The 26,681-nt window shown below is 32.9% G+C and overlaps 1 protein-coding gene across 3 annotated transcripts in view; it reads left to right on the top strand.

Moving 5' to 3' along the window:
* The window catches only part of LOC101082908 (protein eyes shut homolog), a 906,892-nt gene that overhangs the window by 404,819 nt on the left and 475,392 nt on the right, over positions 1-26,681 (top strand). For all 3 annotated transcript variants that reach the window (XM_045057713.1, XM_045057712.1, XM_045057714.1), the window contains exons 9-11: positions 3,106-3,271; positions 12,908-13,047; positions 24,903-25,069. In XM_045057713.1, coding sequence (XP_044913648.1) covers positions 3,106-3,271; positions 12,908-13,047; positions 24,903-25,069 — 473 coding nt within the window. The remainder of the gene's footprint in view (positions 1-3,105; positions 3,272-12,907; positions 13,048-24,902; positions 25,070-26,681) is intronic.

Genomic DNA, 26,681 nt, shown 5'->3' with positions numbered 1-26,681 from the left:
TAATTTCACTGTTTGCTTACCAAAATTATGCTCTCACAAGCTTATTGAAGTTCAAAGTGAGTTCAAGTTTAGTTTTCTAATATGTGCCAGTTAATTAGTTCACTGTCAACAATAAGATAGAAGTTTATTTCCAGATGCATGTCTGTATATCCCCGCCCCTGGTACCCCACTCACTTTCAAAAGAAATAGTGCAAATGCTGATTTTTTTTGCTGTTTTCAATTTTTATATATAAACTGGGCAGTCAAGTACAGGGTAAATTGACACTGAAATTTTCTCTATATATTTTGTTAGCAATTTACAAACACCTACTGTTTACTCCAATAAATGTAATATTAATTTTCTTAGAGAAATATGAGCTATATATTTTGTAGGATAAGGGCCAATTTAATACAAGTGATGGATATTTCAAATTTGAAAAATTCTCAGAAAAGGAGTTTAGTCTCACCTCTATATGGAGGAAACTTTTGATACGTGTGTTAGGGAGAGTATGCTGTGGTAATTAACCCCCACAGGTACATATACACACACACACATTTCAGAGGCCTAAACCAACAGAAGATAATTTCACTCATCACATGCCAGCTGTAGCTCTATTCCTCATTCACCTTTATCTCAGGAATAATACTTTGAATATATAATCCATTTAGGTCAACTAACCATTCCAGTTTGCATAGGACTGAGTGCCTTCACTAGACACAGGAATTCCAGTGCTAAAAAGTAAAGTCCCAGGTAAACAGTTGAATTGGTCACCCTAAGTCCACTCTAACACAACACATTAAGCCATTTTATATGAAATAGTCATGTTTCTATTTCATAGATGAAGTTGGAAACGTATAATTGTTGAAATCTATTTCCAGACTGCCAAAGGTTTTTCTAACACATATTTGTTACTTTATACATGAATTCAATGAGAAGGAGTTTTAAAACTAAGAATTATTGGGGCAGCAGGGTGGCTCAGTTTGTTGAGCACCTGACTTCAGCTTAGGTCATGATCTCACAGTTTGTGGGTTCAAGCCCCGTGTCCAGCTCTGCACTGATAGCTTGGAGCCTGGAGTCTGCTTCAGGTTCTGTGTCTCCCTCTCTCCCTGCCCCTCTTCTGCTCACCCTTTGTCTCTTCTTCTCATACATAAACATTAAAAATATATATTTAAAAAAAAACAAGGATTATTTTTAAAGCATTAATTCCTCGTGTTAATTTGGGGAGATTAAAAAATAAAATAAGTGAGCATTTCCATGTGAACGTTTTTTAATGCTCATGAGACCAAATAAAATTGATGAGAAAAATTAATATCACCATGTCATCTGAGCTTATTGTGGAATTTTAGATAACGTCAGAAAGAACCATTCATTCTAGTGGAAATTAACTTCAATGTAAAAGAGAGGTTATTTTAGAGTAACTGAGTTTTACAAAAACACTGATTTGGTCATACAAATTTTCTGAATCACTAAATTATATATCTATTTAAATTTATGAGAATTAAGAAAATAGTATTTTAATAGGCAGTGAGTATTATATTAGTAGCCATGTCCATGCGAATTCAGAATGACTACTTTTCCTTAATTCATGTTTCCATGTTATTATTTCTCATTTTTAGTGTTGATTTCAGTTAGTGACATGGCCATTTATTAATCATTATAGAGACTTATACTTTAAGATTCACACTTTGTCTAGCTATTAGGAAATTGTATTGTAAATCCAGGTAAAATGTCATCATGACTTTAAACCATGAATACAAAGAGAATATAGTGTAGTAATTGCATAAAGGAAATTAAAGATGTTTATGGTTCTTTGTGCTCCATGACTCAGCTGTTCTTCCCTTTGCCAATTTATGGGGATTTGCTCATTGAAAGTCTGGAGAAGTAGCAATTAAACTAGGGTATGCTCTAAACAGAATATATAATAGTCTGCCTCCAGGACTTACATTTGTCTTATTGATATATCTCATTGTAAAACCTCAGTAAAGTAGCATGTATTAAAACTTAATGATGACTTGAGTGTGACTTGAAATTGTTTCAATTTTATTAATTTCATTGTGGATGTAACCAGATATGAATTGTCTTTGAAGATACTAGGGATTACCATAGACAAATCATATTGGAAAATGTGCTTTATTATATTAAAATATTTTCAAATTATATTAAAAAATTTAAAAACCCAACAAATTCAAACAGTACTTTGGCAATTCATTGTGTTAATCCTGTTGGTTAATGTGTGCTTTAAATAGTGTGTCTCTTAATACCATAGTTACTTTTAAAGTGTAACATACATATATACATATGCATATGCCACAGAAATTGTCCTCTCTTCAGAGAAAAGGCCCAGTTAACTTAGGTCTGTGTGGTAGCTGAACAAGTAGATCTCAGAAAATAATCACTATGCTCTTTCTGCCAGTTGGTTTCCTTCTGGACAAGGTGTGAGTGCTAAGTGGGACATCTCTTGGCACTGTGACGTGCCTTCGGTTAGGGGACCAGTCCTGGGATTCTCCAGAGGCACTGACTGGCCTGATGCCCCAGACCCTGCGGCTCTGTCAGAGACAGTCGTTGGAAGGGCAGCTCTAGGGTGGGGCATGCACTGGGTCATGTACGAAGCTCTGGGGTCAGGGCAGAGTAGTTGGCACAACTGTTTTGAATCCATCTGACCCTGGCATTTGGTCAGAGTCCCTCATGGTGCCCTTCTGGTCAGGGACTCCTCCTGGCCACAGTGGGATCCCCGGATGGTCATGGTGTCTGCCCCACTCTGGATGTGTGCTCAACAGTACGAAATCTCAGGCTAACACACAGCTAGGAGACATATATGTGACGTATACACACACACACACACACACACATTCCAGGAAACGGAGGGTAAGGGACTGTTGTAGATTGAGGAATGAGTCAATCCAGCCAAAAGAATATAACATAGGTATTTTGAACATGAACATGCTGAAGATGGTACAGAAAGAGAATTTAAAAGAATAGAAGAAATAAGCAAAAAGTTGTATAAAGGTATGTCTTATAAACTTTAATTGGTACTTTTGGATATTAGCTGTATATTTTATAAGCAAAATACTTATAAAACATATTTCAATAGGGTGTATATCATTTTGCATTACTTCCTTTTCTAGTATGTATGTACTTCAGAGTGCACAAGATACTCATGTTGGTTTGTGAAGAATGTTTGCTTAATTCATCTATACCCCTGCTACTGTGGAACTATCAGCCATGATATTTGCCAAGACAAAGTCCTTCATCCTCCTCAGTCTAAATATGTGTGGCAACTGGGATTTAAAGGTAATCCAATATTTTTTTTTAATTTGCTTGAATCACTGCAAAATTTGTTAGGTAAGTATTCATTTTTCAATTATATAAAATATTTTATATCTCAAAACACAAAATAATATAAAAATGCATTTAGTAATTGAGCTCTCTGATTTGTTCCTATAATAGACATATGCCTAATACCAACTACATTCCAGGAATTCTGCTTGGTGCACAGATACACAGTCATGAAGGAAACTAGAGCTATTCCTTACTCTTGTAGATCTATTTTTTGGAGGGGAATTATTGGGTACATACAATGATAAGTATGTTATTATAAACTGAAATAAAATGTTCCTATAGAAAGAAATAGCCTCTCATGAAAACCTATAACCAAAGGAAAAAAAAAGAGAAAAATACATGGGCAATTGGAAGAGTAACTTGGGAGGTAGATAAGGTTTCCATGATTGAATGCCTCTTGAACAGAGATACAGAGAATGAGCCCAGGATAGAGAAGTTGGAGAAGAGTGCATTTTAGATTGAGGGAATTATATTTTTAAAACACTAAGTTTCGGGGCGCCTGGGTGGCTCAGTCGGTTAAGTGTCCGACTTCAGCCAGGTCACAATCTCGCGGTCCGTGAGTTCGAGCCCCGCGTCAGGCTCTGGGCTGATGGCTGGGAGCCTGGAGCCTGTTTCCGATTCTGTGTCTCCCTCTCTCTCTGCCCCTCCCCCGTTCATGCTCTGTCTCTCTCTGTCCCAAAAATAAATAAAAAACGTTGAAAAAAAATTTTAAAACACTAAGTTTCAAAGGATATAAAGTTTCAGTTATGCAAGATAAAGCAGTTTTGGAAATTTACTGTACAACATAGGGCCTATGATTAACAATACTATGTTATGTATTTAAAATTTTGCTAGGAGGGTAGATCTTATATTAAATTATCCTATCACAAAAGGAAAAAAAGAAACAAAATAAGCAACAAAAAATTGGGGTGGTAAGAAAGTTGTAGAGGTGATGGATAAGTTTATGACAATTGATTTTGATTATAGTTTCACAGATCTATATGTAACTACAAAGACATGCAGTTGTATACATTAAATATCTGCAACATTTTATATGTCAAACATACCCCCCAAAAAGTGACTTAAATAACAAAAAACAAAACAAAACAAAACAAAAATACAACTACAACAACAACAACAAAAACCTCTGCTAAGTTAGAAGAGATGAATCCTTTGAAGACCTGGCTGGAACACTGAGAACAAGAGTAGAGATAAGACTTGGGGAGAGCGTAATGCCAGAACTAAAATGTTGGGTTAAATATTTGTATTCTTATTCTAAAAGGCATAAGAAATCAGTGTAGAGTGGCGCCTGGGTGGCTCAGTGGGTTGAGAGTCTGACTTCTACTCAGGTCATGATCTCACGGTCTATGAGTTGGAGTCCCGCGTCGAGTTTTGTGCTGACAGCTCAGAGCATGGAGCCTGCTTGGATTCTGTGTCTCCTTCTCTCTTTGCCCCTCCTCTGCTCACACTTTTGTCTCTCTGTCTTTCCAAAATGATTAATGGTTAAAAAATTAAAAAAAAATCACTGTAGAGTTTGACACATTTAAAAAAATGATCAAGTGTAGAAATAGATTCAATGCAAGGAAATTGATAGTTGTAGAGCAGTCATATTGTGAGGGGATTGAAGATTGAAATACATGGAAGTTCTTGTTTATGGATTGAATACAGAGAGCAAGTGACAGAGGTATCAACAGGAATGTGAGATTTCTGGCTTTCACACTTGAAATGAAATAATTCCAACACATATTTTATCAAATATGTTTCTAATTATTTTATACAATGGCAGTTCTTGTTTCAAAATTGTTTTGATAAATATAATTTTCTGTTCTATGGTTATACTTTGTATATTATTTGACTTAATTCATGCAAATTGATCCACATTCTTAAAACTGTATGACACTTCAGTTAAATCTTTTAAAGACTCCTCTGTCAATGATATTTTGGCATGATAGTTTGCCAACAATCAGAAAATCAGTAGATTTGATATATCTGTTCTCAACTAATGGCTTATTTTATTCAACTGACAGCAGCTGCACTTACAATACTACTATTACATTAAAACAGTGTTGAAGTAAACTAACAATTAGCTTTTTAGACAGTAGACATGATAATTTATTTCATGATGCTCATAAAATGATATTCTGGAGAGTTAACAACCCCTAATGACAAAAATAGTTATCAGTTCATTAAGCAAATCACACGTAAGACCAAAAGTGGTAGAAGAGAGCAATGACTTGGTGATTATTTTATGTTAGTGCTAAAAGGAACTTCAGAGGTTGTGTTATGAATACTATTTTAAAAATGACACAAAACAAACAAGAGCAAACAAACACAAAACAAACAACCACTTAGGTTAGAGAAGTTACTTGATGGAGCTGGTCTCAGGACTATTTAGGCAGTATGTTAGCTCAGTGGTTTTAAACCTTGAGCACATAATATAATCAATCACCTAAGGAACTTTCAAAATCTACTACTGCTGGACTTCCATTACAGAACAATCAAAGTGGAATTGTGGTGAAGTGGACATAGGAGATCTTTAAAGCCTCCCCAAATGTTCTAATGTACAGAATGAGAAACATAATCTGCTGTTAAAGCCAAATCAGTTCATGGACTTCAGTGCTTGCATCATTTTTATACTCTATTTTTCTTTGTCTCAAAGTAGGAATAATGCATGTGTACACTTAATTTATTTTAAACATTAAAATTCTTTGGAACTAAAAATGGCTACAGGGAACATATTCACAAAAATAAAATAGCAAATATATATTTTAGGAAAAATAGGAGGAGTAATAGGAAATCAAATGGTTTGTGGATAAATCATCTCTGAGTAAACATACTTTTATGAATGACAAAGTAAAGTAAGTTTACTTTAAAATAAAACAAATACACTTTTAAGACATGGGGGTAATATGATGTCAAAATTGTTCATGCATAAATCAACTTTGAGCAATTATCATCAAGGTAATATAAGTGTATTTAGTCATTATCTTTTCATGGAACTATGTTCAGAACTTAATGAACATAGCTAATTATTACAAAAAAGATGAAGTATGTGTCTTCCACATCTGAGAATCTAAATTACTTGGGCTGTCCAAGCTAAAGAAGCCAGTGTGATGAAACTCAATAGTCAATAAATAAGTAGAGCTATCCCAATTCCTTTTTAATGTCAGTACAAAGATTCAACAAGCAACTTCTCCCAGTCAAGTTTTCAAAACAAAAAAGAAGTTAGGATGAATTTTAAAAAGTATGTAAATATAATTACATTTTATGCAATACTTATTTTGTTCTGCTTGTTTCTATTAAGATCTCATTTCCTTCTCTTCTCATAAAATATAATTGAAGAGGAACATTAAAATCAAGCTGGTAAATTTGCACGGGGTGCATTAATTTTACCAGTAGTAAAATTATTTTAATTAAGAGATTTTTCTACCAACTAAATGAAGTGTCTTACACGCCCAATCAATTCTTGCCAATATGATTGCTCTACAAAGAAGGGATGATAATTAATTAGAAGAAGCCCCTTCAAGGACAATTGGTCTACAGTGCACAACTTGAGAAAGAGCTGACATGCACTGTTTCTTTTCAATGTCATCATCTATGTTCATTATGTGTGTTATTAGGTTTGAGAAAAGGAGATACTGACAGAGTGGATAATGAGTTGTGAAGTGAAATAAGATAATACGAATTTTGGTTAAGAAAAGATGAAATCATAGCAAAAATGAAGAGATAGGTTCTCTGAATACCTTTCTTTTTTAAAGCTTGTGATCATTACAGCTTAGTTAACCAAATTTAAAACACATTTACAACATTTAATATGTGATAGTGAAGTATTTTATTTCTAAGTCAATAACGAGTGCCGTGATGTGAATTGGTATGGCAAACCAATATGTACTTCAAATTCCCCCTTTTTTCTTTACAAGTAGTGGCTCTTATTTCTGGTATAAAATATTGTAATAATTATAACCTGCTCATTTAAATGACTTTTATATTTTGTAATGATTGTTGGGAGAATTGCAAATACTGAATCTCCAAAGCAATCTTGATCAAAAGTACTTTTTCCTACCACACTGCTCCACTTTCAAGTCTTTTGTTAAATACCTGCTGTTATTTCTATTTCCATTTAATAATTTCAGGCCTTAATTCAAGATTTAAAAAAGAAATCTGAGTGTTAAAAACCAAATGTATTTTAGTGCTTTTCACTTATAAAAAAATTGTACAGTAACAGGATTATGTTAATTAATTATTAAATAAAAATAAGTGGCTTTCATATATAGATAAGAACCATTAAAAGATTTAATTGGAAAAACAATTTCCTGTAAACAGCAGTGAAAATATGAAAATACCCAGGACTAAAATTAACAAAAATGTTATGTAAGTTCTACATTAAGAAAACTTTGTATATTGCCACAGTATAGTTACAAAGACACAAAATCTAAAAGAATTTCTAAAAATATACCATGCTGTTGGAAAGGAGACCTAATGTATTAAAGATTTCAGCTCTTCATATTATTCACATATTTATTAAGATTTCAATAAAATAACAACAATGTTCTTATGTTTGTTTTATTTATTAAAGTCTGCCTGGAAAACTAACTAAATAATGCCATGCATACTCTGTAAGAGTACGTTATGTTGGTTGTGGGGTAGAGATTTACTTCTGCCAAATAGTCAAGTGTATTATACAGCTTCATTAATGAAGAACATTGTACAATTGCACTGATAGTCAAAAATATGCAAAATACAATGTTCAAATATAAATTCAACTCATGAAGAAAAATTAACATCTAATAAAATTTCCATCTCAGTCATTAGGGTAAATAAGAATTACTGAATAATTGGGGTTGAACAACTTGATAATCATCTGGAAAAAAAAGTCTGATTTATATCTTACTAAGCATACCCTGAGTTAAATTCATACCAATAAAGTTTTAAATATAAAGATTTAAATGATAAAAATATCAGAAAAATGTTGGAGAATTACTTTTTAAATTTGGATGGGGAAGACCTTTTATAGCTACCAATCAAAATTTAGTTGCCAAAAAGAAAAACTGGTCACTTGATTACAATACAAGCAAAAATGTCTGTTTGTGAAAGACATCGTAGAAGCAGTCAAATAAACAAAAACTGTTCAGAGGCATAGAAAGTATTCCTAAATGTATGAGAGAGTGTTCAGCGTTACTCATAAAGAGAACAAAGCAAATTTTAAAAACACAATAGGTAGATACTTTTTCAATTATACATAAATCTGGCAAAAAATTTGAGTGATTTTATGCATTGCTTGTGAAATGTAAAATCACTATAAAAGCTGAGCAAGGTAATTTTGCAATATCCATCAATATTACAAATGTTTATACTTTTTGACCTAGTTTTCCCATCACACACGCTTCCCATCCACATACTAAGTAATATATGTGCCAGATTATAATTGGAACCAACAGCCATCTGAGGAAAAGAATGACACAGATACAGAAATAATTATATAATACTCCTAGTACTTATATGACAATCTATGAGATATATGATACAGGAAAAAGAAAGGAAGGCACCAGTAGTGTGAAATTGTGTATACACTAAGCCACCTTTTGATTTTTCAAATACTTTTTAAATATTTTGAAAGAAAGGGAGAAAGAGAGAGAGCACACACAAAGGAGTGGGGGATGGGCAGAGAGGGAGAGAGAAAGAATCCCAAATAGGCTCTTCACTGACAGCCCCACACAGGACTTAAACTCATGATCCATGAGATCATGACCTGAATTGAAACCAAGTCAGATGCTTAACTGACTGAGCCCCTGATTTTTTATATCCATCTTGTAATTATCTCCCTGGAAGCTTTTTTCTATGTTCTTTGCCCCAGTATTCTGAAATTTCACTATGTTGGGACTTATGTTGCGAATTATAAATTTTTATAAGTGAGATATAATTGCCATTTAACACTATATTAGTTTAAGATATAGAACATAATGATTCTATATTTGTATATATTGCAAAAACAGTCACCACAGTAAGTCTAGTTAATATCCATTGCAATACACAGTTACATTTTTTTTTCTTGTGATGAGAATTTACAAGATTTACTCTCTTAGCAACTTTCAAATATACAATACAGTATTGTTAGCTATAGTCACCATGCAGTACATTAATTGCATCTCCAGGACTTATTTATTTTATAAGTGGCGGTTTGTACCTGTTGATCACCATCACCTGTTTCACCCATCCGCTACTCCCCTCTTCTGACAACCACCAATCTCTTCTCTGCATCTATGAGTATGTTTGTTTGTTTGTTTCCCCTTTTAGATTCCACATATAAGTGAAGTTATACTGTATTTATCTTTCTCTGTCTGCTTATTTCACTTAGCACAATACCCTTAAGTTTCATCTATGTTATTGCAAACGGAACAATTTTCTTCTTTTTTATGTCTGTGTTTGTGCATGCACACACATGTTTATCCATTCATCCACTGATGGGCACTTAGACTGCTTCCATGCCTTGGCTATTGTAAATAATTCTTCAGTGAACATGGGGATGCATATATCTTTTTAAGTTAGTATTTTTGTTAACTTTAGATAAATATTCAAAGGTGGATTTACTGGATCATATACCTCCTGTACCAATTTACATTCCCATGATTGTATTCTTGTTAATGTGTAAGCACTTGATAAACCCTTTATTTGGAAGCATGTGTCTTTCAGTTTTTAGGTAGTCACTATATTATTATTATTATTATTATTATTATTAATTCTTCTTTTCTGTTTCCTATTTCTGTAACTCTAAGTCCAAAAAGTTGATATTGCATCCCCAGAATTGATCTCATTTTCTCATAATTTCTTATCTTTTCCATTTCTTTTTGTTTTGTCCTATTTTCTAATCTACTCTCTCAATTAAATATATGAGAACTAGTGTTTATTTCTTATTACATTGTACTTTTCTAGACATTTTTACTATTGTCTAAAGTTGTAAATTACCATAACATTCCACCTTTTGTATAGATAATAAACTTTTTTATATAACTCTAAGAATATTATAGTTTTGATTGGTTTTAAATTTTTCTCCTCCATTCAGTGTCTCAGTTTCTGTAAGTATTTTTAATTATGGTTTGTTCTTTCTTATTTGGAATCTTTCTGCCAAATGTTGGATGATCATACTTAATGGTGATGACCTAACAAGACCTATTGGAAGCTTACCATGTGAACATGGTTTTTGATAAGTGGCAGCTCTATAAGAGGATTGTAAGTTGACAGCTGGCCATTCAATGGGGTAATCCTAATGAGCTTGATATCCTTGAGGCAGGAGCCTCTAAGATCCTCTTTCCCCTGAGAATAAACCTTGACAAATATTTGTTTGTGGGCCAGCAGGGAGGTGAGTGATGGGTCAGAATAATTATCTGCATTTGTGATTTGAGAGAAAAGCTGTGTCAACTAATCACCCTGTTGCCAGACTACTATTTTCTCAGACACTTTTAAGTCCTAAAAATCTTAAGATTTCTGCTAAGTAGACATGTTTGATTTTTTTATAAGTATGCCCTGTAATTAGACTTTTGATTATTGCCATTCTGCTAATTTACTCACTATATTCCCACCATCTTTTCAACTTCTTGAAATTTATTGAAAACTTTCTCAAAAAACAATATTTTCTCACTGTTGCCTCCCTTCTCGTTCCCTGTGAATTAACACTTTTATTTTCCATTACCTCCTTTTTGAGGCTTTAAGAGGAAGAGGGGATGATATTTCAGTCAAATCCAAATGTTTAATCAGGTACATCGTGATAGAAAATTCTGTGTCTATAAATTGGACAACTTAAATGAAATAGATAAATTCATAGAAAAACACTAGTTGACAAACTGATTCAATAATACATATAAAATCTGAATATTTGTACAATCTCTAAAGTAATTGAATAGTTTTAAAATATCTTTCCAAAAAGAAAAACACTGAAAATAGATTGTCTTTATCAAAGTTCTCCCAAATATTCAATAAAGAGTTACATCTAATACTATGTAAACTCCTTCATAAAATAGAAAGGAAAATTTATTAATTGATTATATAGGCTAGCATAGCCAAGTTTGAGTCATTTTATCTCAGCACATTGAAGATATGATTTTTATTGACATCATGAAAGTTACTAATATTTTCTTCTTGTGTGGCTGTTCTGCTGATAATCTCACACATTGATTAGTTTATGACTAATTTAGTAATAATTTTTATAATGTCAAAAGTTATTAGCAGTTAAATTACTTTGGTAAGGTTGAAAATGTTTGGAACGTTCTACAAGGCTTCCTAGCTTCTTCTTTTCCAGAGTTATACATAAGATGTCTAAATAAGTTTGCACATGGCAGGAAGATTTCTGCTTGTGAACCATCTCTACTTTACAATTCAGTTGTAAGTTGCATAGCCTACATAATATTTTCTGGGAAGTCATGCCTCACAAACAATAGATTTTAGGTTTGTTAACCATAAGCAATTCTAAAATTGGACTACTTACTAGGATTCTGTGGCAAATATTATCTACCTAATAAATTTTATTGGTCCCTTTACTAGGAGGTTTAGTTATGTTTAAAAGAAACTATATCCAGTCCCCTATGCTGTTTCAGTACCTGGGAATATTACACCATTAATAAAAAATAATAGGTTCTCAGCTTAGCATAATTAGTTCCTTTCTCTCCACAATTCTGGGATATCTTATTTGTTTGTTTAGATTTTGTTTCCAAATCTCTCATTCCCTTATTCTCTGTTTACCAATTATATTAATCTTTTTCTTTAGATACTTCAACACATTTATCATAAATATTTTATAATCTTGATATAATTCTAAGTCTGGGTCATCTGTTTTTACTGTTTCCACTTGAATATAGGTCATGTTGTTTTGCTTTCTTGCAATGTCATTTTTTATTGTATCACAGGTAGTATGTCTAACAGAGTTCAAAGTAGCTAAATTATATACGTATATGTATTCATGTGTTTATCTATATCTCTACTGACACTCTCACATTAGAACACTCCCTTCTTTTCAATGAGAGGGCTGTGATGAGATGCTAATGATGTTTCTATTATAAATATTTTAAGGATGTTTTCCAAATATATTTTCAAATGATTCCTTATGCAGCAATGTATATAAAGAATAAAAGTACTTTTTATGCAAAATGTATTGTATTTGTATGTATTAAGTCATCTTTATAACAATTAATTAAAAATTTATTTGACATTTAGAGTTCAGCCTTATTCTACTTTAGGTCTTTTTCAAATTTAGTATTCTATTCATATAGAAACTTATTTTGTGGTAGATGTTCTCAAATTGATCTTACCAAGTAATATGACAGCTGTCTTTTTTAAATTTTTATTTATTTATTTTTGAGACAAAGAGAGAGACAGAGTGCAAGCAGGGGAAGGGCAGGGAGAGAGGGAGACACAGAATGTGAAGCAGGCTTCAGGCTCTGAGATGTCAGCACAGAGCCTGATGTGGGGCTCAAACTCACAAACCACGAGGTCATGACCTGAGCTGAAGTTGGATGCTTAACCAACTGAGCCACCTAGGCGCCCTTGACAACTGTCTTTACTAATTTAATGTAAATTTAATTTTGTGAAAGATTATTTAATTTTTCATCCCTTTGAAAGGATCTGAAGATGAAAAATGTGAAGTGGCTGTTGATGTCTACTTCTTTCTCTCTGCGAACTGGACTGAAGATGCTGTCTATGTGAACACATCTGAAGATCTCTATTATGTATTTTGGTTTCTATGTCAAGGAAGAATGGAGGTAATATAATTCCTTATTTGTCTCTTTAACTCATAATATTCTGATTTGAAAAAAAAAGCTAAAATTGTTAAATTTGTAAATTCAGTGTTCAAGATGTGTGTAGCTTAAATATAACCTCATATTGATTGAGATTTTTGATTGACGGTGGTTATATGACATTTTGGCTTCTGCACACATGCCGCCCACGGTGCCTTTTGTTATAATTGTATATATTTATGAATTGTATATTTGTGAGTTTCTAATGAGAAGTTTCTATGACTGTAAGGTCAAGTTGCATCTTTTGTGCACATGCTCAGCTCTTGGAAGTCCTCTGTGGCTTTTGAGCCTGTTCTGTGGCTAGGCCTTTCCTGTTCTGTTAGCCCTTAGAGGAGGTTCTGAAGCTATGGCTCTTAACTCTCAGGGGGTAGCTGCTAGGCTATGGTCAGTGTCTGCTTTATCCCTCCTTGCTCATGCCTAACTGTCTAGCACTTTTTGTATTTATAATATAGACAGGTAATAAAGAGATTTATCATTTTATATCTAGTCTTTTTGTGTTCCATTTATGCTACAATTTGCTGACTATGTCTCTCAAACAGTTGTGATTATATCACCTTTTTGTTTAAAGATCATAATTAAATCTCCAGGATATTTCCAGGGGGTGCCTGGGTGGCTCAGTTGAGCGTCCAACTTGCACTCAGGTCATTATCTCATGGTTCATGAGTTCAAGCCCTGCATTGGGCTCTGTGCTGACAGCTCAGAGCCTGGAGCCTTCTTTGGATTCTGTCTGCCTCTCTCTCTTCCCCTCCCCCACTCATGCACGCTCTCTCTCTCTCTCTCTCTCTCTCTCTCTCTCTCTCTCAAAAATAAACAAAAACATTTATATCTCTGGGAGATTTCCAATCTCTGGGTAACTTTACCACTTAAGTTAGGGGCCTAAGGCAAGAATTCAAAGAATGGCTCTCTTTTTCCCTATTTCACCTACATCTTATACAAATTAGATAATATTATCAAAAACATAACAATAAGAAACACAAAATTTGGAATCTTAATTTTATTTTTTAAAATTTATTTTGAAAGAGAGAATCCCAAGCAAGCTCCACACTGTAGGCATGGAGCCCCATGAGGGGCTTGAATTCACAAACCATGAGATCATGACCTGAGCTGAAATCAAGTGTTCGAACTTTAACCAACTGAGCAACCCAGGTACCCTGAATCCTAATTATAAAGAAATAAAAATCCTTTTTGTCAAAAAGATTGGGGAGTTTTCCAAAAAGTTTAGAGAATTAACAGAGTATTTGTAACCCCTCTTGTCTGGACACAACCTAATCTGGTTATTTTATAGAAACAAAAACCATATTATAATTTTATGTTTGATATATTTTGTATAAAATTTTGAGTAAAGATTCATAAACTTTTCATTATAAATAAATCCATTAATACTGAGCTAATATTATAAGAAATAATACAAGTCAGTTTACTTCAAAAAAGAACCATCTAGAAAGGCATTACAAATACAAGCAAACAGATGTCAATTTCTCAGAACTTTTAATTTCACTTATGCTCTCATAAACATATATTTTATATATATGTATGTATATATATGGATGTATATATATATTCATAAACATATGTATTAAGCTTCATATAGTTTTACATGTATGTATTTAGCCATTCACAGATACATGACTATGCACATAAATGATTAAAGTTTTTTATCTTTAAGATATATTTAACTTTATCAGCACATAAAAGAACATTATGTATTAAATTTACCTTCTTTTAGGAAACAAGCAAGCAAATCATAGATATCTTGTATACACATTTCTATTTCTCTGTATTCTTTTGAAATAATTACAAACTTGGGCTGCCTGGGTAGCTCAGTTGGTTAAATGTCTGGCTTTGGCTCAGGCCATGATCTCAAGGTTTGTGAGTTCGAGCCCCACATCAGGGTCTCTGCTTTCACCACAGAGCCAGCTTCAGATCCTCTGTCCATTCTCTCTCTGCCCTTCCCCTGCTTGTATGCTGTCTCTGTGTCTCTCAAAATAAATGAATAAACTTGAAAAACTAAAATAATCACCAACTTTAAATAAAATAACTACTTTGTTTTTTTTAGACTCAAGAGAAAACACAAATATACCAATCCAATAACTTTTAGCTGGTTTATTTTTTCATGATCACACATTTTATATAATTTTGACAACTTTTATGTTAGGCAAAATAAACATAAATATACATGTATAAACATAAATATACATCATTTAACAATATTTGTATGTCTCAGTTTTTCATTCTGTAAGGAAAAAGGATAACTTAAAAATATATTTAGAGATTCTTTGGGGCATCTGGGTGACTCGGTTGGTTAGGTGTCCAACTCTTGGTTTCATCTCAGGTCATGATCTCATGGTTTGTAGATTGTTGAGCCCCTCATTGGACTCTGCACTGACTGTGAGGAGTTCTCTCTTTCTGTCTCTCTCTGCCCTTACACTGCTCATGCTCTCTCTCATTCTCTCTCCCTGTCAAAATAAATAAATAAACTTTAAAACATAAAATAAAATTATATTTATAGATTAATATTTGTATATTTTTCTTATTCTAAAATTGCTCAACTATCCAATGATTATTTGCTATTTCAATTTAATATCAGTGTAAGGTCTTGATGTAAACCAAAGATTTGGAAATTGCAATTTGCACCATCATGTTAAGTCCTTTTGGTTTGTAGTGTCATCAGAAAAAACATTGGAGTACATAAATGTAGTAGAACCAGGGGCGCCTGGGTGGCTCTGCTGGTTGAGCATCCAACTCTGGATTTCAGCTCAGGTCATGATCTCAGGGTTGTGGGATGGAGCCCCACATTGGGCTCTGAACTGAGCATGGATCCTGCTTGAGATTCAGTGTCTCCCTCTGCCACTCTCCTGCACTCATGCATGCTCGCTTGCTCTCTCTCTCTCTCAATAAAAAAAAAAAAAAACTAAATAAAAACAAATAACCATAGTAGAATCAATAAGAATTCACAAGACTAAGTGCTTTTAAATGATACCTACTATTAAAAATTCAATTATTTCTATTTGATATTTTTATAATAATAAACAATCTAAAAAATAATGATAGACCAGTTCTTGAAAAGTTATATTAATTCATTCTAATTTGCCTAAAGATTAATTTATTTATTGGGAAATCAAATAAGCTCTTTTTAATATAAGTAAACCTCGGTGTTCATATATTTAAAAAATCAAGACTTTTGAATTTATGCCCAAACTCTAAGGGTGTAATTTTCTTTTCATCTAAAAGACTAATTATATTACACACCAGGTACACATTTTCTGCTTTGTTAAATTTTTGGCAAAGGAAAAACATATAAATGAGGTACAGTTAATCATTTTCCTTTTCCTTTTTTGACTGTTTATCTGAACAATAGTCTTAGAATGTACAAATAATGATAGAAAATGTATTTATGATTAATATTAGTTTTAAAAATTTCCCAAGCAAAAAAGAAAGGAAGAAAGAGCAAAAATGAAGAGATGAAGGGTGCTAGCTTCAGGCAAATTTAAAATCATGACTTAATGTTAAAGGTTAATTATCTTCTATCTTCAAAGACCAGTAGAGACTTATATGGAGAAAAAACTCATTCACACACACACACACACACACACACACACACACACACACACGTTATTATTCCAGATAGTTTAAACAATAACTCATATCCTTAATAATTCCATAGGGGTATATAATTAAAAATCTAGTGCTTATTAATCCCAGAAGTATGAAAATGCAAGAGGGGTTCTTGTGCATTAAACAGAGTAATCTCTCTATTAGACACACAGGACAGAGAGTCTCCTCATGAGAGTTTTTCTCTTTTTGTTCTAATGTTTCTGTCAAATGAACAATCTTGTTCATGTCAAAATTTCCCCAGAGTGGCCACTGCAATTTCAGATTGTCCTTTGAGAAATTATAGCAATTACAGAGATGTGTACCTGACTTACAGTATAAAGGGAAGGATGTGTGGTGTTGAAGCCTGTGAGACTGAGAAGACCCCATGAAAACTTAACATAGGTACATAGGTGCCTGTTCAATGTCATGTCTCTAAAACCTACCAAAGAGCAGTCAGTCTAAACTGATAGCCACACAAAAGTTTTTACAAGGTTTTGGAAAGGTGACTCAAGGAATAATTTGTTCAAGGAATGCAGATAGCTGTGATTTCTGAACTCATTGTTTATTTAAGTCATCTGGATGATGAAATTGTGGGAGGAATACTTGTCCTCTTACAGTAGACATACTCTTACACTTAGCAGAGGAAGTGATGTTGAAAGAAATTTCCTTTCTCTCTGGATCAAATTGGATCACATAATCAAAGGATTCCTAAAGTGTTTTCTTATTCTTAAGAGGAAAAAATAAATAAATAGCATTTGGGAATGTGATGAAAATAAACTGGAGTTCAGACCTAATACTATGCCTGTGTCACTGTTATAGTTGGAGAGACAAGTGTCCAGTGGTCCCAGAATAGTGCACCACTTGCAGTCTAGGGTTGTGAACTTTGTTATTGAGGGTATTTTAATTAGATCTTTGCAGAATTTTGTGTTTGTTCACTGCTGATCCTCCAAAAGACCACTAGACAGTTCTGTTGATCAAGAGAAACTAATTCTCTTAGATTTAACATAGTAATGGAAAACAACACCTAATAGAGTCAGTCTTACTAGTGTCTCAGAAGGGAGAATTTATGGAAGGATGTTAATATGCTCTAGAGCCTTACTTGTAGGGAATGGGAACTTGTAAGGTTCAGTTAGAGTTCATGAATAAAGCCTTGTACTGGTGGACATAATGGGATGAGAGTCTTAAAATGAGGTTGATGAACAAACTGTTATGCTTGGTAAATACTTATGTTAGTTGGTTCACAGTCATACTTTCAAGAAAAAGTATTTCATGGAGCAAAGAGTAAATTTATACACACACACACACACACACACACACACTCATATGGTTTTTTTTCCTCAGTATTTTTAAATATAGGACAAAAAATTTGGTTCACTTGAATTCCCATAATCAAAGACTGAAATTCTAAAGTAATTTTTCATTTCTTTGCATTAAAAAATGTTCTCTCTCAGGTCCTTTTAAATATAAACACTTTTTGAAAGAAAACACATATATAGAAGTGAGCTTATTTTTTTTTACACACTTGCTACAAAAAGGTTATGAGATTAATTATGAGTTACTGGTGACAGAGGATGCTTTTAAAACAACGTGGAAGAGGGACACCTGGGTGGCTCAGTCGGTTAAGCTTCCTACTTTGGCTCAGGTCATAATCTCGCGGTTTGTGAGTTCAATCCCTGCATCGGGCTCTGTGATGAAAGCTTGGAGCCTGCTTCGGATTCTGTGTCTCTGTCTCACTCTGCCCTTCCCCCACTTGTGCTCTGTCTCTCTCTATCAAAAATAAATAAAATTTAAAAAAATAATAAAAATAAACGTGGAAGACACAGAGGGACACTAAAAGTTGGAATAAGAAAGACCTTTACCAAATTTAATTATTTCAATATTTTTTACTAGGTTTAAGCCCAGATAAATTTGGACCAGATAAATTTATCCAGATATATCTTTATTTAACTAAGAATATGACCAAGACATTCTTAATGTCCCCCTCAGCTTAACTGAACTTTATATAGGCTTCTTCTTGACTATAGATCCCTGACCTCCTTTTACTTGGAGCATTTACTTCATAAAATTTGCAACAGTAAGTTCTTTATCTGCTTCTTCGAAATATATGCAAATCTACTCTCAGCCTCTGGCCAGTTTTAGGGGCCAGGAAATGTCTTCCTCAAGGACCTAGGAACTACTTCTTTCAAATGAAAACGTTGAAGGAGAAATGTAAATGTTAATATCCAGTGAGAGAGTAGGAGCCTAACTGCAGTGGGTACCAGTTAGCAAACACAGAAAGCCTCCTAACAAACCAAAACCCTTGCAAACTCAAGGATAGCTCAATGAATGTACTTTACCCATTTCATTGATCAATCTCTCCTTTAATTTCCTCCAGTACTTTTTCCCTAGCTAATACCAGCACTTAAGATCTTTCCTGTCTTGTTTCAGCAAATTTGAGTTCCATCTCTCTCTTCTTTTCAAATAGTTTTGAATAAAGTCTTTCTTGCTTTTTGAACTTTGGTGCAATTTTTACTTTGATGAATACTTTTCTAAGAATCCAGGTTTCTACATATCTTATAAAGAAGTCACTTGCTCCTATAGGTGAAGTCTCTTTCCAAATCTGTTTCATTAACAAGGGTCAAAAAATGGTAAATATGTCTTTTAGGTCTTAGACTTTCTCCCCTTTAGAATCTCTTTACTAAGTAACTCAACTAATATAGTATAGAAGTAGAAAAATAATATATAAAAAATATGATTTTCCATGAAATGACAGCATTACTTAGTCATTTACTTATATATACAAACCATTTTGTGAAGTATGTTGTGAATATTGTTCATGTAGCTTAAATTCCATTCAGCCAAAGTTAATTTTGAATGTAGTATTATGTTAGATACCTACATCAGTAATAATGAATTCCCATAAAAAGTATTTCCATAGGTTTTGGGGCACCTGGGTGACTCAGTCGGTTAAGCATCCAACTCTTGATTTTGGGTCAGGTCATGATCTCACCATTGTGGGATCAAGCCCCACATATGGCTCCATGCTGGGTGTGAGCCTGCTTAAGTTTCTCTCTCTCCCTTTCTCTGTGTCTCTCCCTGGTTGCTCTTGTGTGCATACAGTGCTCTCTCTCTCTCTCTCTCTTAAAAAAAAAAGAATTTCCATAAGTTTTGTTTTATTTCTTTTCTCCTTGGGAAGAAAAGATCATCCATTGCCAAGATTTATGATTGTATTACAAGCCCTCATCAAACAAACATTATTTAATTATCAAGAATAGAGTAAAATCTTATTCCATTTTTTATGTACATTTTTAATATTGGATGTTTGTGTAATTACAAATGTTATTGATTGTCAATATTAATAATTGTAATATAATTATGTTTATTATTATAAGTTGATCATAATATATTATTAATATAATAGTAATAGTAATCATATATAAATACATATAAGTGCTGAACTTTCAAGTAATTTCTGTTACTCTTATCTTGGGCATACATGAGTAGATTTCAACCATTCTTTGTTTTTTTTTATCAGAGTCCCTTGAAAATTGATGAAGGCTAGGAACAGTTTCCTCACAATAACTTATGCACAATCACAATGTTTTACACAAAATTTCAGAGGGTTGAGGAACTCTTTCAAGTAGATTTCTTGATTTCCCATATATTCAAATATTAAGAAATCTTTTCTCTGGATGTGTAATGTAGATTCAGATTTGTATGTACCCACTGATAAAATTTACTGTATTATAAGTTTTTTCTGAGAGACTTTTTCTTATGCCTAAATTTAATTATAGAAGAGTAAAATTTTGTTAGAGGACTAGACTATATGAAAGGATGAGAGACTCTGTTGAAATATCAAATGAAGAATTTTTCAATTGCAGGAATTACTTGCAAGAGTTGTTGGATATAGTAAATAATTTCAGTAAAGAAAAATTAATCATCTTCAACATATAATAAAAGAGTCTTAACAAAGCTTTCAATGTAATTTAGGTGTTCATATGATAGCCCTTACACAAAGGATAATATTTTTTTGAAATATTATTTTGAGGAATATTTACTAGCCAAGTTTTCTTTTAGTTCTTTCACATTTTTCTAAATCCCAGAAATAATTATTTTGAAAATAAAGCAAAAAATAAAAGTGTATATTTATAGGAAATAATAGTTTGCCATAGTCTGAATTCTGCACTATTATTCCTTGTTGTTAAAACATTGTTTTCTTTCTAAGCTTTGATTATGTATTATTTAGTGACCTAGATTGTTAATAACTAAAAATAACTCTTTAGTGTATGATATTTTTCTCTTCATCATAAAACAGTAAAGTATGTGTTCTTTTGTATTTTTTAGTAGAAATAGAGAATTAAGCATATACAGATCTTCACAGACTCTAGGCTTTGAGTGTGTTTGGGTGGTAGTGTTTACTTTTCTTCTTATATTGTATTGAATCATCCCAAACTATACGGAAAAGATGCAAACAAACAAAAAAGCTATAGAAACCCAATATTTGAGAAGCATTAGTTCTTAGAAAATTTGCATGAGCCAAAGGATCAATCTATGAACTCTTGACTAGGCCCCTGAAACAAACAACATAACCAAATGGAAGATGGGGCAGGTGTTACAAGTGGAGAAAATAACTGCAGAAGCTGCTGTCAGAGATACAGGGTCAAAGTCTGAATAGCAAGAAGGGGGTAAGCATATAAAATGTCCCTGTCCTGAGGCACTATATTGACTGTGCAGCCTAGTCTTCTTCCACTATTTTGAAAACCCATGTAATTTTCTCCCTGAAAGGAGTTTAATAGGACTGTGCATGCTTTTTATTTTATTTTATTTTATTTTATTTTATTTTATTTTATTTTATTTTATTTTATTTTATTATTTTAATCTTTTTAGGGAGGGAATGTGTGAACAGAGAGAGAGAATCTTAGGAAGGTACCACACTCAGTGCAGAGCTGTTCACAGGCCTCAATCCCACAACCCAGAGATTATGACCAGAGCCAAATTCAAGAGTGGGACACTCAACTGACTGAGCCACACAGGCACCCTAGGACTGGGCATGCTTAAATTACAATGATAAACATAATAATATACAAGTAATATATAAAACATAACACCCCCAAAATGAATGATCCAATTAAAAAATGGGCAGAAGACATGAATAGACACTTTTCCAAGAAGACATCCAGATGGCCAACAGACACATGAAAACATACTCAATACCAATGATCATCAGGGAAATACAAGTCTAACCACAGTGAACTATCACCTCACACCTGTCAGAATGGCTAAAATCAACAACACAAGAAACAACAGATGATGGTGAGGATGTGGAAAAAGGGGGACCCTCTTACAGTGTTGGTGGGAATGTAAACTGGTGCAGCCTTTGCGGAAAACAGCATGGAGTTTCCTCAAAAAGTTAAAGATAGAACTACCCTACAATTCAGCAATTGCACTACTAGGTATTTACCCAAAGAATACAAAAACTCAAAGGAATACATGCACTTCAATGTTTATAGCAGCATTATCTACAATAGCCAGATTATAGAAATAGCCCAAATATCCATCGACTAATAAATGGATGAAGACGATGGGCTTTATATACATAGAGTGGAATATTACGCAGCCATTAAAGAAATAAACTCTTTATATTTTCAATGACATGAATGGACCCAGAAAGTATTATGCTAAGCAAAATAAGTCAGAGAAAGATAAATGCCATATGTGGAATTTAAGAAACAAAACAAATAAGCAAAGGGGGGGAAGAGAAAAAGAGAGAGGCAAACCAAGAAACAGTTTCTTTTTAAAATATTTATTTTTTAATTTATTTTAAGAGAGAGAGAAAGAGAGCACATGTATATGTGGGGAAGGAGCAGAGAGTGAGGCAGAGAAAGAATCCCAGGCAGGCTCCACACTATTAGTGCAGAGCCCCATGCCAGGCTCCATCTCAGGAACCATGATATCATGACCCAAGCCTATATAAACTTGAGCCAAAATCAAGAGTCAGTCACTTAAACAACTGAGCCACCCAGGCTCCCCAAAACAGATTCTTAACTATAGAGAACAAACTGATGTTTGCCAGAGAGGAGGTGGGTGGGGGGATGGGCTAAACAGGTGATGAGGATTCAGGAGTGCATTTATTGTGATGAACACAGGGTGATGTATGGAAGTGTTAAGTTACTATATTGTACACATGAAACTAATATAATGTTGTATGTTAACTAACTAGAATTAAAATACAAACTTTAAAAAAAGAAGAAAAATACAAAAAATATTGTAAAGCTTATTACAAGAAATCAAGAAAAATGTGCGTGTGTGTGTGTGTGTGTGTATACAGAACACAAGAGGGATTGGATTTTAGAATAAGATTAATTGTATTGCTTTCATAATTAAACCAAATCAACTAAAAGGAATTCAAAAGTAAACAAGATAATGGAAGACATGCACATTCAAACTGTCCAATACGATCTCTACAAAACAGTACAGACCAACAAGGAGTAAAAATAAAATCATTAATCACTTGTGTTTATGTATATTCCACTTCTGGGTAATTTGAAGTTTTGGTATTTTGTATTTTCTACTCATGTTGAAGAAGGAAAATTTGTATATTGTATTTTTATATAGTATATCAGAACAATTGGTGAGTTTTAATAAAATTTATTGATTAAAATATATAAAAGTTAATTTCCTAATTTGATAATTTTGCATATAAAATATTATATGAAAATATAATATCCTTGTTTATAAAAATGACACGCTAATGTAATTGAGGATAAAGTGCAATCACAATAATAGTATGTTCACATATGAATGTACATATACATATATTATTATACATATATAGAGAGAGAATAATAAAAGTGTCATAAAATGCTAATAATTATTCTTATGTAAATGCTAATTTAACTTTAACTTTGTAGGCAAATTCTAACAGGGCCTCTTTAAGAAAATTTACAACAAATACCCTCTGCATATAGAAAATGATTATGCATTCAAACAGTGAGGGATACATTTTTTTTCCTAAAGTATAAATACGTAGACATTCAGACAAATATAGAGAAAGATTAGAGATTGATTTTGTATTTTAGCCATGAGTTAAGGGTGAATTGCATTTGAAAAAAAAAATCTATCCATGTCAAAGAGATGGTCTCCTTCCCAGTAGGCTAAAAATTATTAAGTGATATGAGCTCCAAATAGAAAAATGGAGAAACAGATTATCAGTTGACTCTTACCCAACAGACTAGATCTGTATAAATCATTTATCTATCACCAGAGGACTAGACCATGAAACTAAATTTCTAATCATTGTAGCCATTGATGGGAAATAAGTATAAACAGCGTAGTTGGAAAGATATGCCTGTGTTTAAGCTGTCCATGAGAGTTGCACTTCCCTGGCAACAAACTTTATGTACTCCTTTAAGGTAAATACACTGGACATGTTTGTGGAAGACCTCCAAAATGGTTAAAATGAAATATATTTTTAAACAGGTAAAATTATGACTTCCATGCATATATGAAATAAAAATGTGTTAAAGATTTTATTTAATTCATTTTTATAAGGGATACACTAAAATGTTATATCAATCCAATAAATGAATGGATGAATTCAATGAATAAATTCAATAAATGAATCCAATAAATCACTCATGAAGAAAAATTATTTAGGGATACAGAAAACAGTTTTTCCATGGATATGGTTATTAGTATAATGCTATTTCCATCACATCAGTTAACATGTAAGCTACATCTAAAAATTTAAAAAAAAAATTTTAACGCTTATTTATTGTTTTGAGACAGAGAGAAACAGAGAATGAAGGGGGAGGGTCAGAGAGAGAGGGAGACACAGAATATGAAACAGGCTCCAGCCTCTGAGCTGTCAGCACAGATCCTGACGCGGGGCTCGAACTCACAGACCGTGAGATCATGACCTGAGCCGAAGTCAGACGCTCAACCGACTGAGCCACCCAGGCGCCTCTATAAAATTTTGATACAAATTACACTAAGATATTTTAAAACAATTGAATAATAGATGTTGATTTATTTTACTTTATACAATTTATGTATTCCTGTCAATAAATAAACTATGACTTTTTAAAACTGATTTTGATATTAATCAAAACAGTTTATTTTACCTTTGCTAAAGGAATACATGAATTTAATGCATAAAGGAAAGCATGAAATTCAAACTTTGAGATGATTGTAGTATTGTAATGTGATGAATATTTACAAAACTCTTTTTTTTAAATACTTTATAGATGCATGCAAATGAATGCAATTGTTTGACTGAAGAAGGCAATAAGGGATATTGGTGTCTATGTATTCCAAGATGGCCTGGAAAAACGTCTCTGGAAAATACAACTGATTATCAAGAAAGTGGGTGTCAACATGAAGCTATTTATAAAGATGAAATTAATAGATCCAGGTATTTATGAATCATTTGAACAAAGAATATCATCACCTTGTCAAAAGTTATAATTGTAATGATAAGCCATAATTGATTTTTTAATGATTCAACAATTCCATGCATTTCTACTGCTCACCAAGAAAAGTATACTCTTAATTACATTTATGAATTTCACATAACCCCCTCTCATCCCCCTTCTGGCAAACACAAGTTTCTTTCCTATATTTAAGAGTTTTGTTGTTGGTGGTGGTGGTGTTTGTTGCTTTTTAATAAAATTGTTTATTTATTTTTGAGAGAAAGAGAGGGTGGGAGAAGGCAGAAAGAGAGAGAAAGAAAGAGAGAATTCCAAACAGGCTCTGGGCTGTCAGTGCAGAGCCTGACATGGGACTTGAACTCAGGGACTGTGAGATCATGACCTGAGCTGAAACCAAGAGTCCGATACTTACCTGACTGAGCTCCCAGGTGCCCCTGTCATTGTTGGCTGCTTTTTATTTTGTTTGTTTCTTAAATTCCCTATGTGAGATCATATGGTATTTGTCTTTCTCTGACTGATTTGTTTCTCTTAGCATTATACCTTCTAGGTCCATCCAAATTGTTGTAAATGGAAATATTTCATTCTTTTTTATGTCTGAGTAATGTTCTGAGATCTCTCTCTCTCTCTCTCCCTCTCTCTCTCTCTCTCTCTCTCTCTCTCTCATGCCACATCTTCATTATCCATCTATCAATGGACACTTGGGTTGCTTATATATCTTGGCTATTGTAAATAATGCTGTACTAAACACAGGGGTTCATATATCTTTATGAATTAGTGTTTTTGTTTTCCTTAGGTAAATACACAATAGTGGAATTACTGGATCATATAATAATTCTATTTTTACGTTTTTGAGGAATCTCCATACTGTTTTCCAAAGTGGCCACACCAGTTTGCACTCTCACCAACAGTTACATGAGTTTTCCTTTTTCTCCACATCCTTGCCAATACTTGTTATTTTCTTGTGTTTTTGATTTTAGCTTCCTGAATTATTTTATAGTAATTAATAATAATATTTTTTGTGTAAAATGATTGGTATTTATATCTCAAACATATGCATATGTACTTATATATTATTTACATAATGTACATTATATTCTATTATGTATAACAACATTAGCAACAAAGGAAGGACAAAAGAGGGACAAAAGAGAACAAAAGAGGGTAAGAAAGACATGTAGTAATAAATTTTCTGTATCACACAAGAATTAAATTAGTATCTGTGATATATTAAGTATGTGGTAGATCTGGTATGTTAAGGTGTATATGGTAAACTCCAGAGCAACAGTTAAGAAAATAACTCAAATAATGTAGTAAAAACAGCACTATAGATACTTAAATTTGCCCCAGAAAATATTTACTTCATACAAAAGTAAGTAGTATCAGAATGGATATATGAAAAAGACATGAGATATATGGATAACAAAAAGGAGAATGGCAGACATAAATAAATCCAACTATATTAATAATAACATTAAAATAAAATGGATTAAAAATCCAGCCAAAGGCAAAGATTTTCAGGTTAGATAATTTCTGGATAAACATAGTATATACCATCCATAGGAGATACATTCTACATTTAAATGTACAAATGGGTTG

Source organism: Felis catus, chromosome B2 (genome assembly GCF_018350175.1).
Source record: "Felis catus isolate Fca126 chromosome B2, F.catus_Fca126_mat1.0, whole genome shotgun sequence".
Lineage (NCBI taxonomy): Eukaryota > Metazoa > Chordata > Mammalia > Carnivora > Felidae > Felis > Felis catus.
The sequence above is the reverse complement of the archived record's forward strand: the minus strand, read 5'-3'. Positions and strand labels throughout refer to the sequence as shown.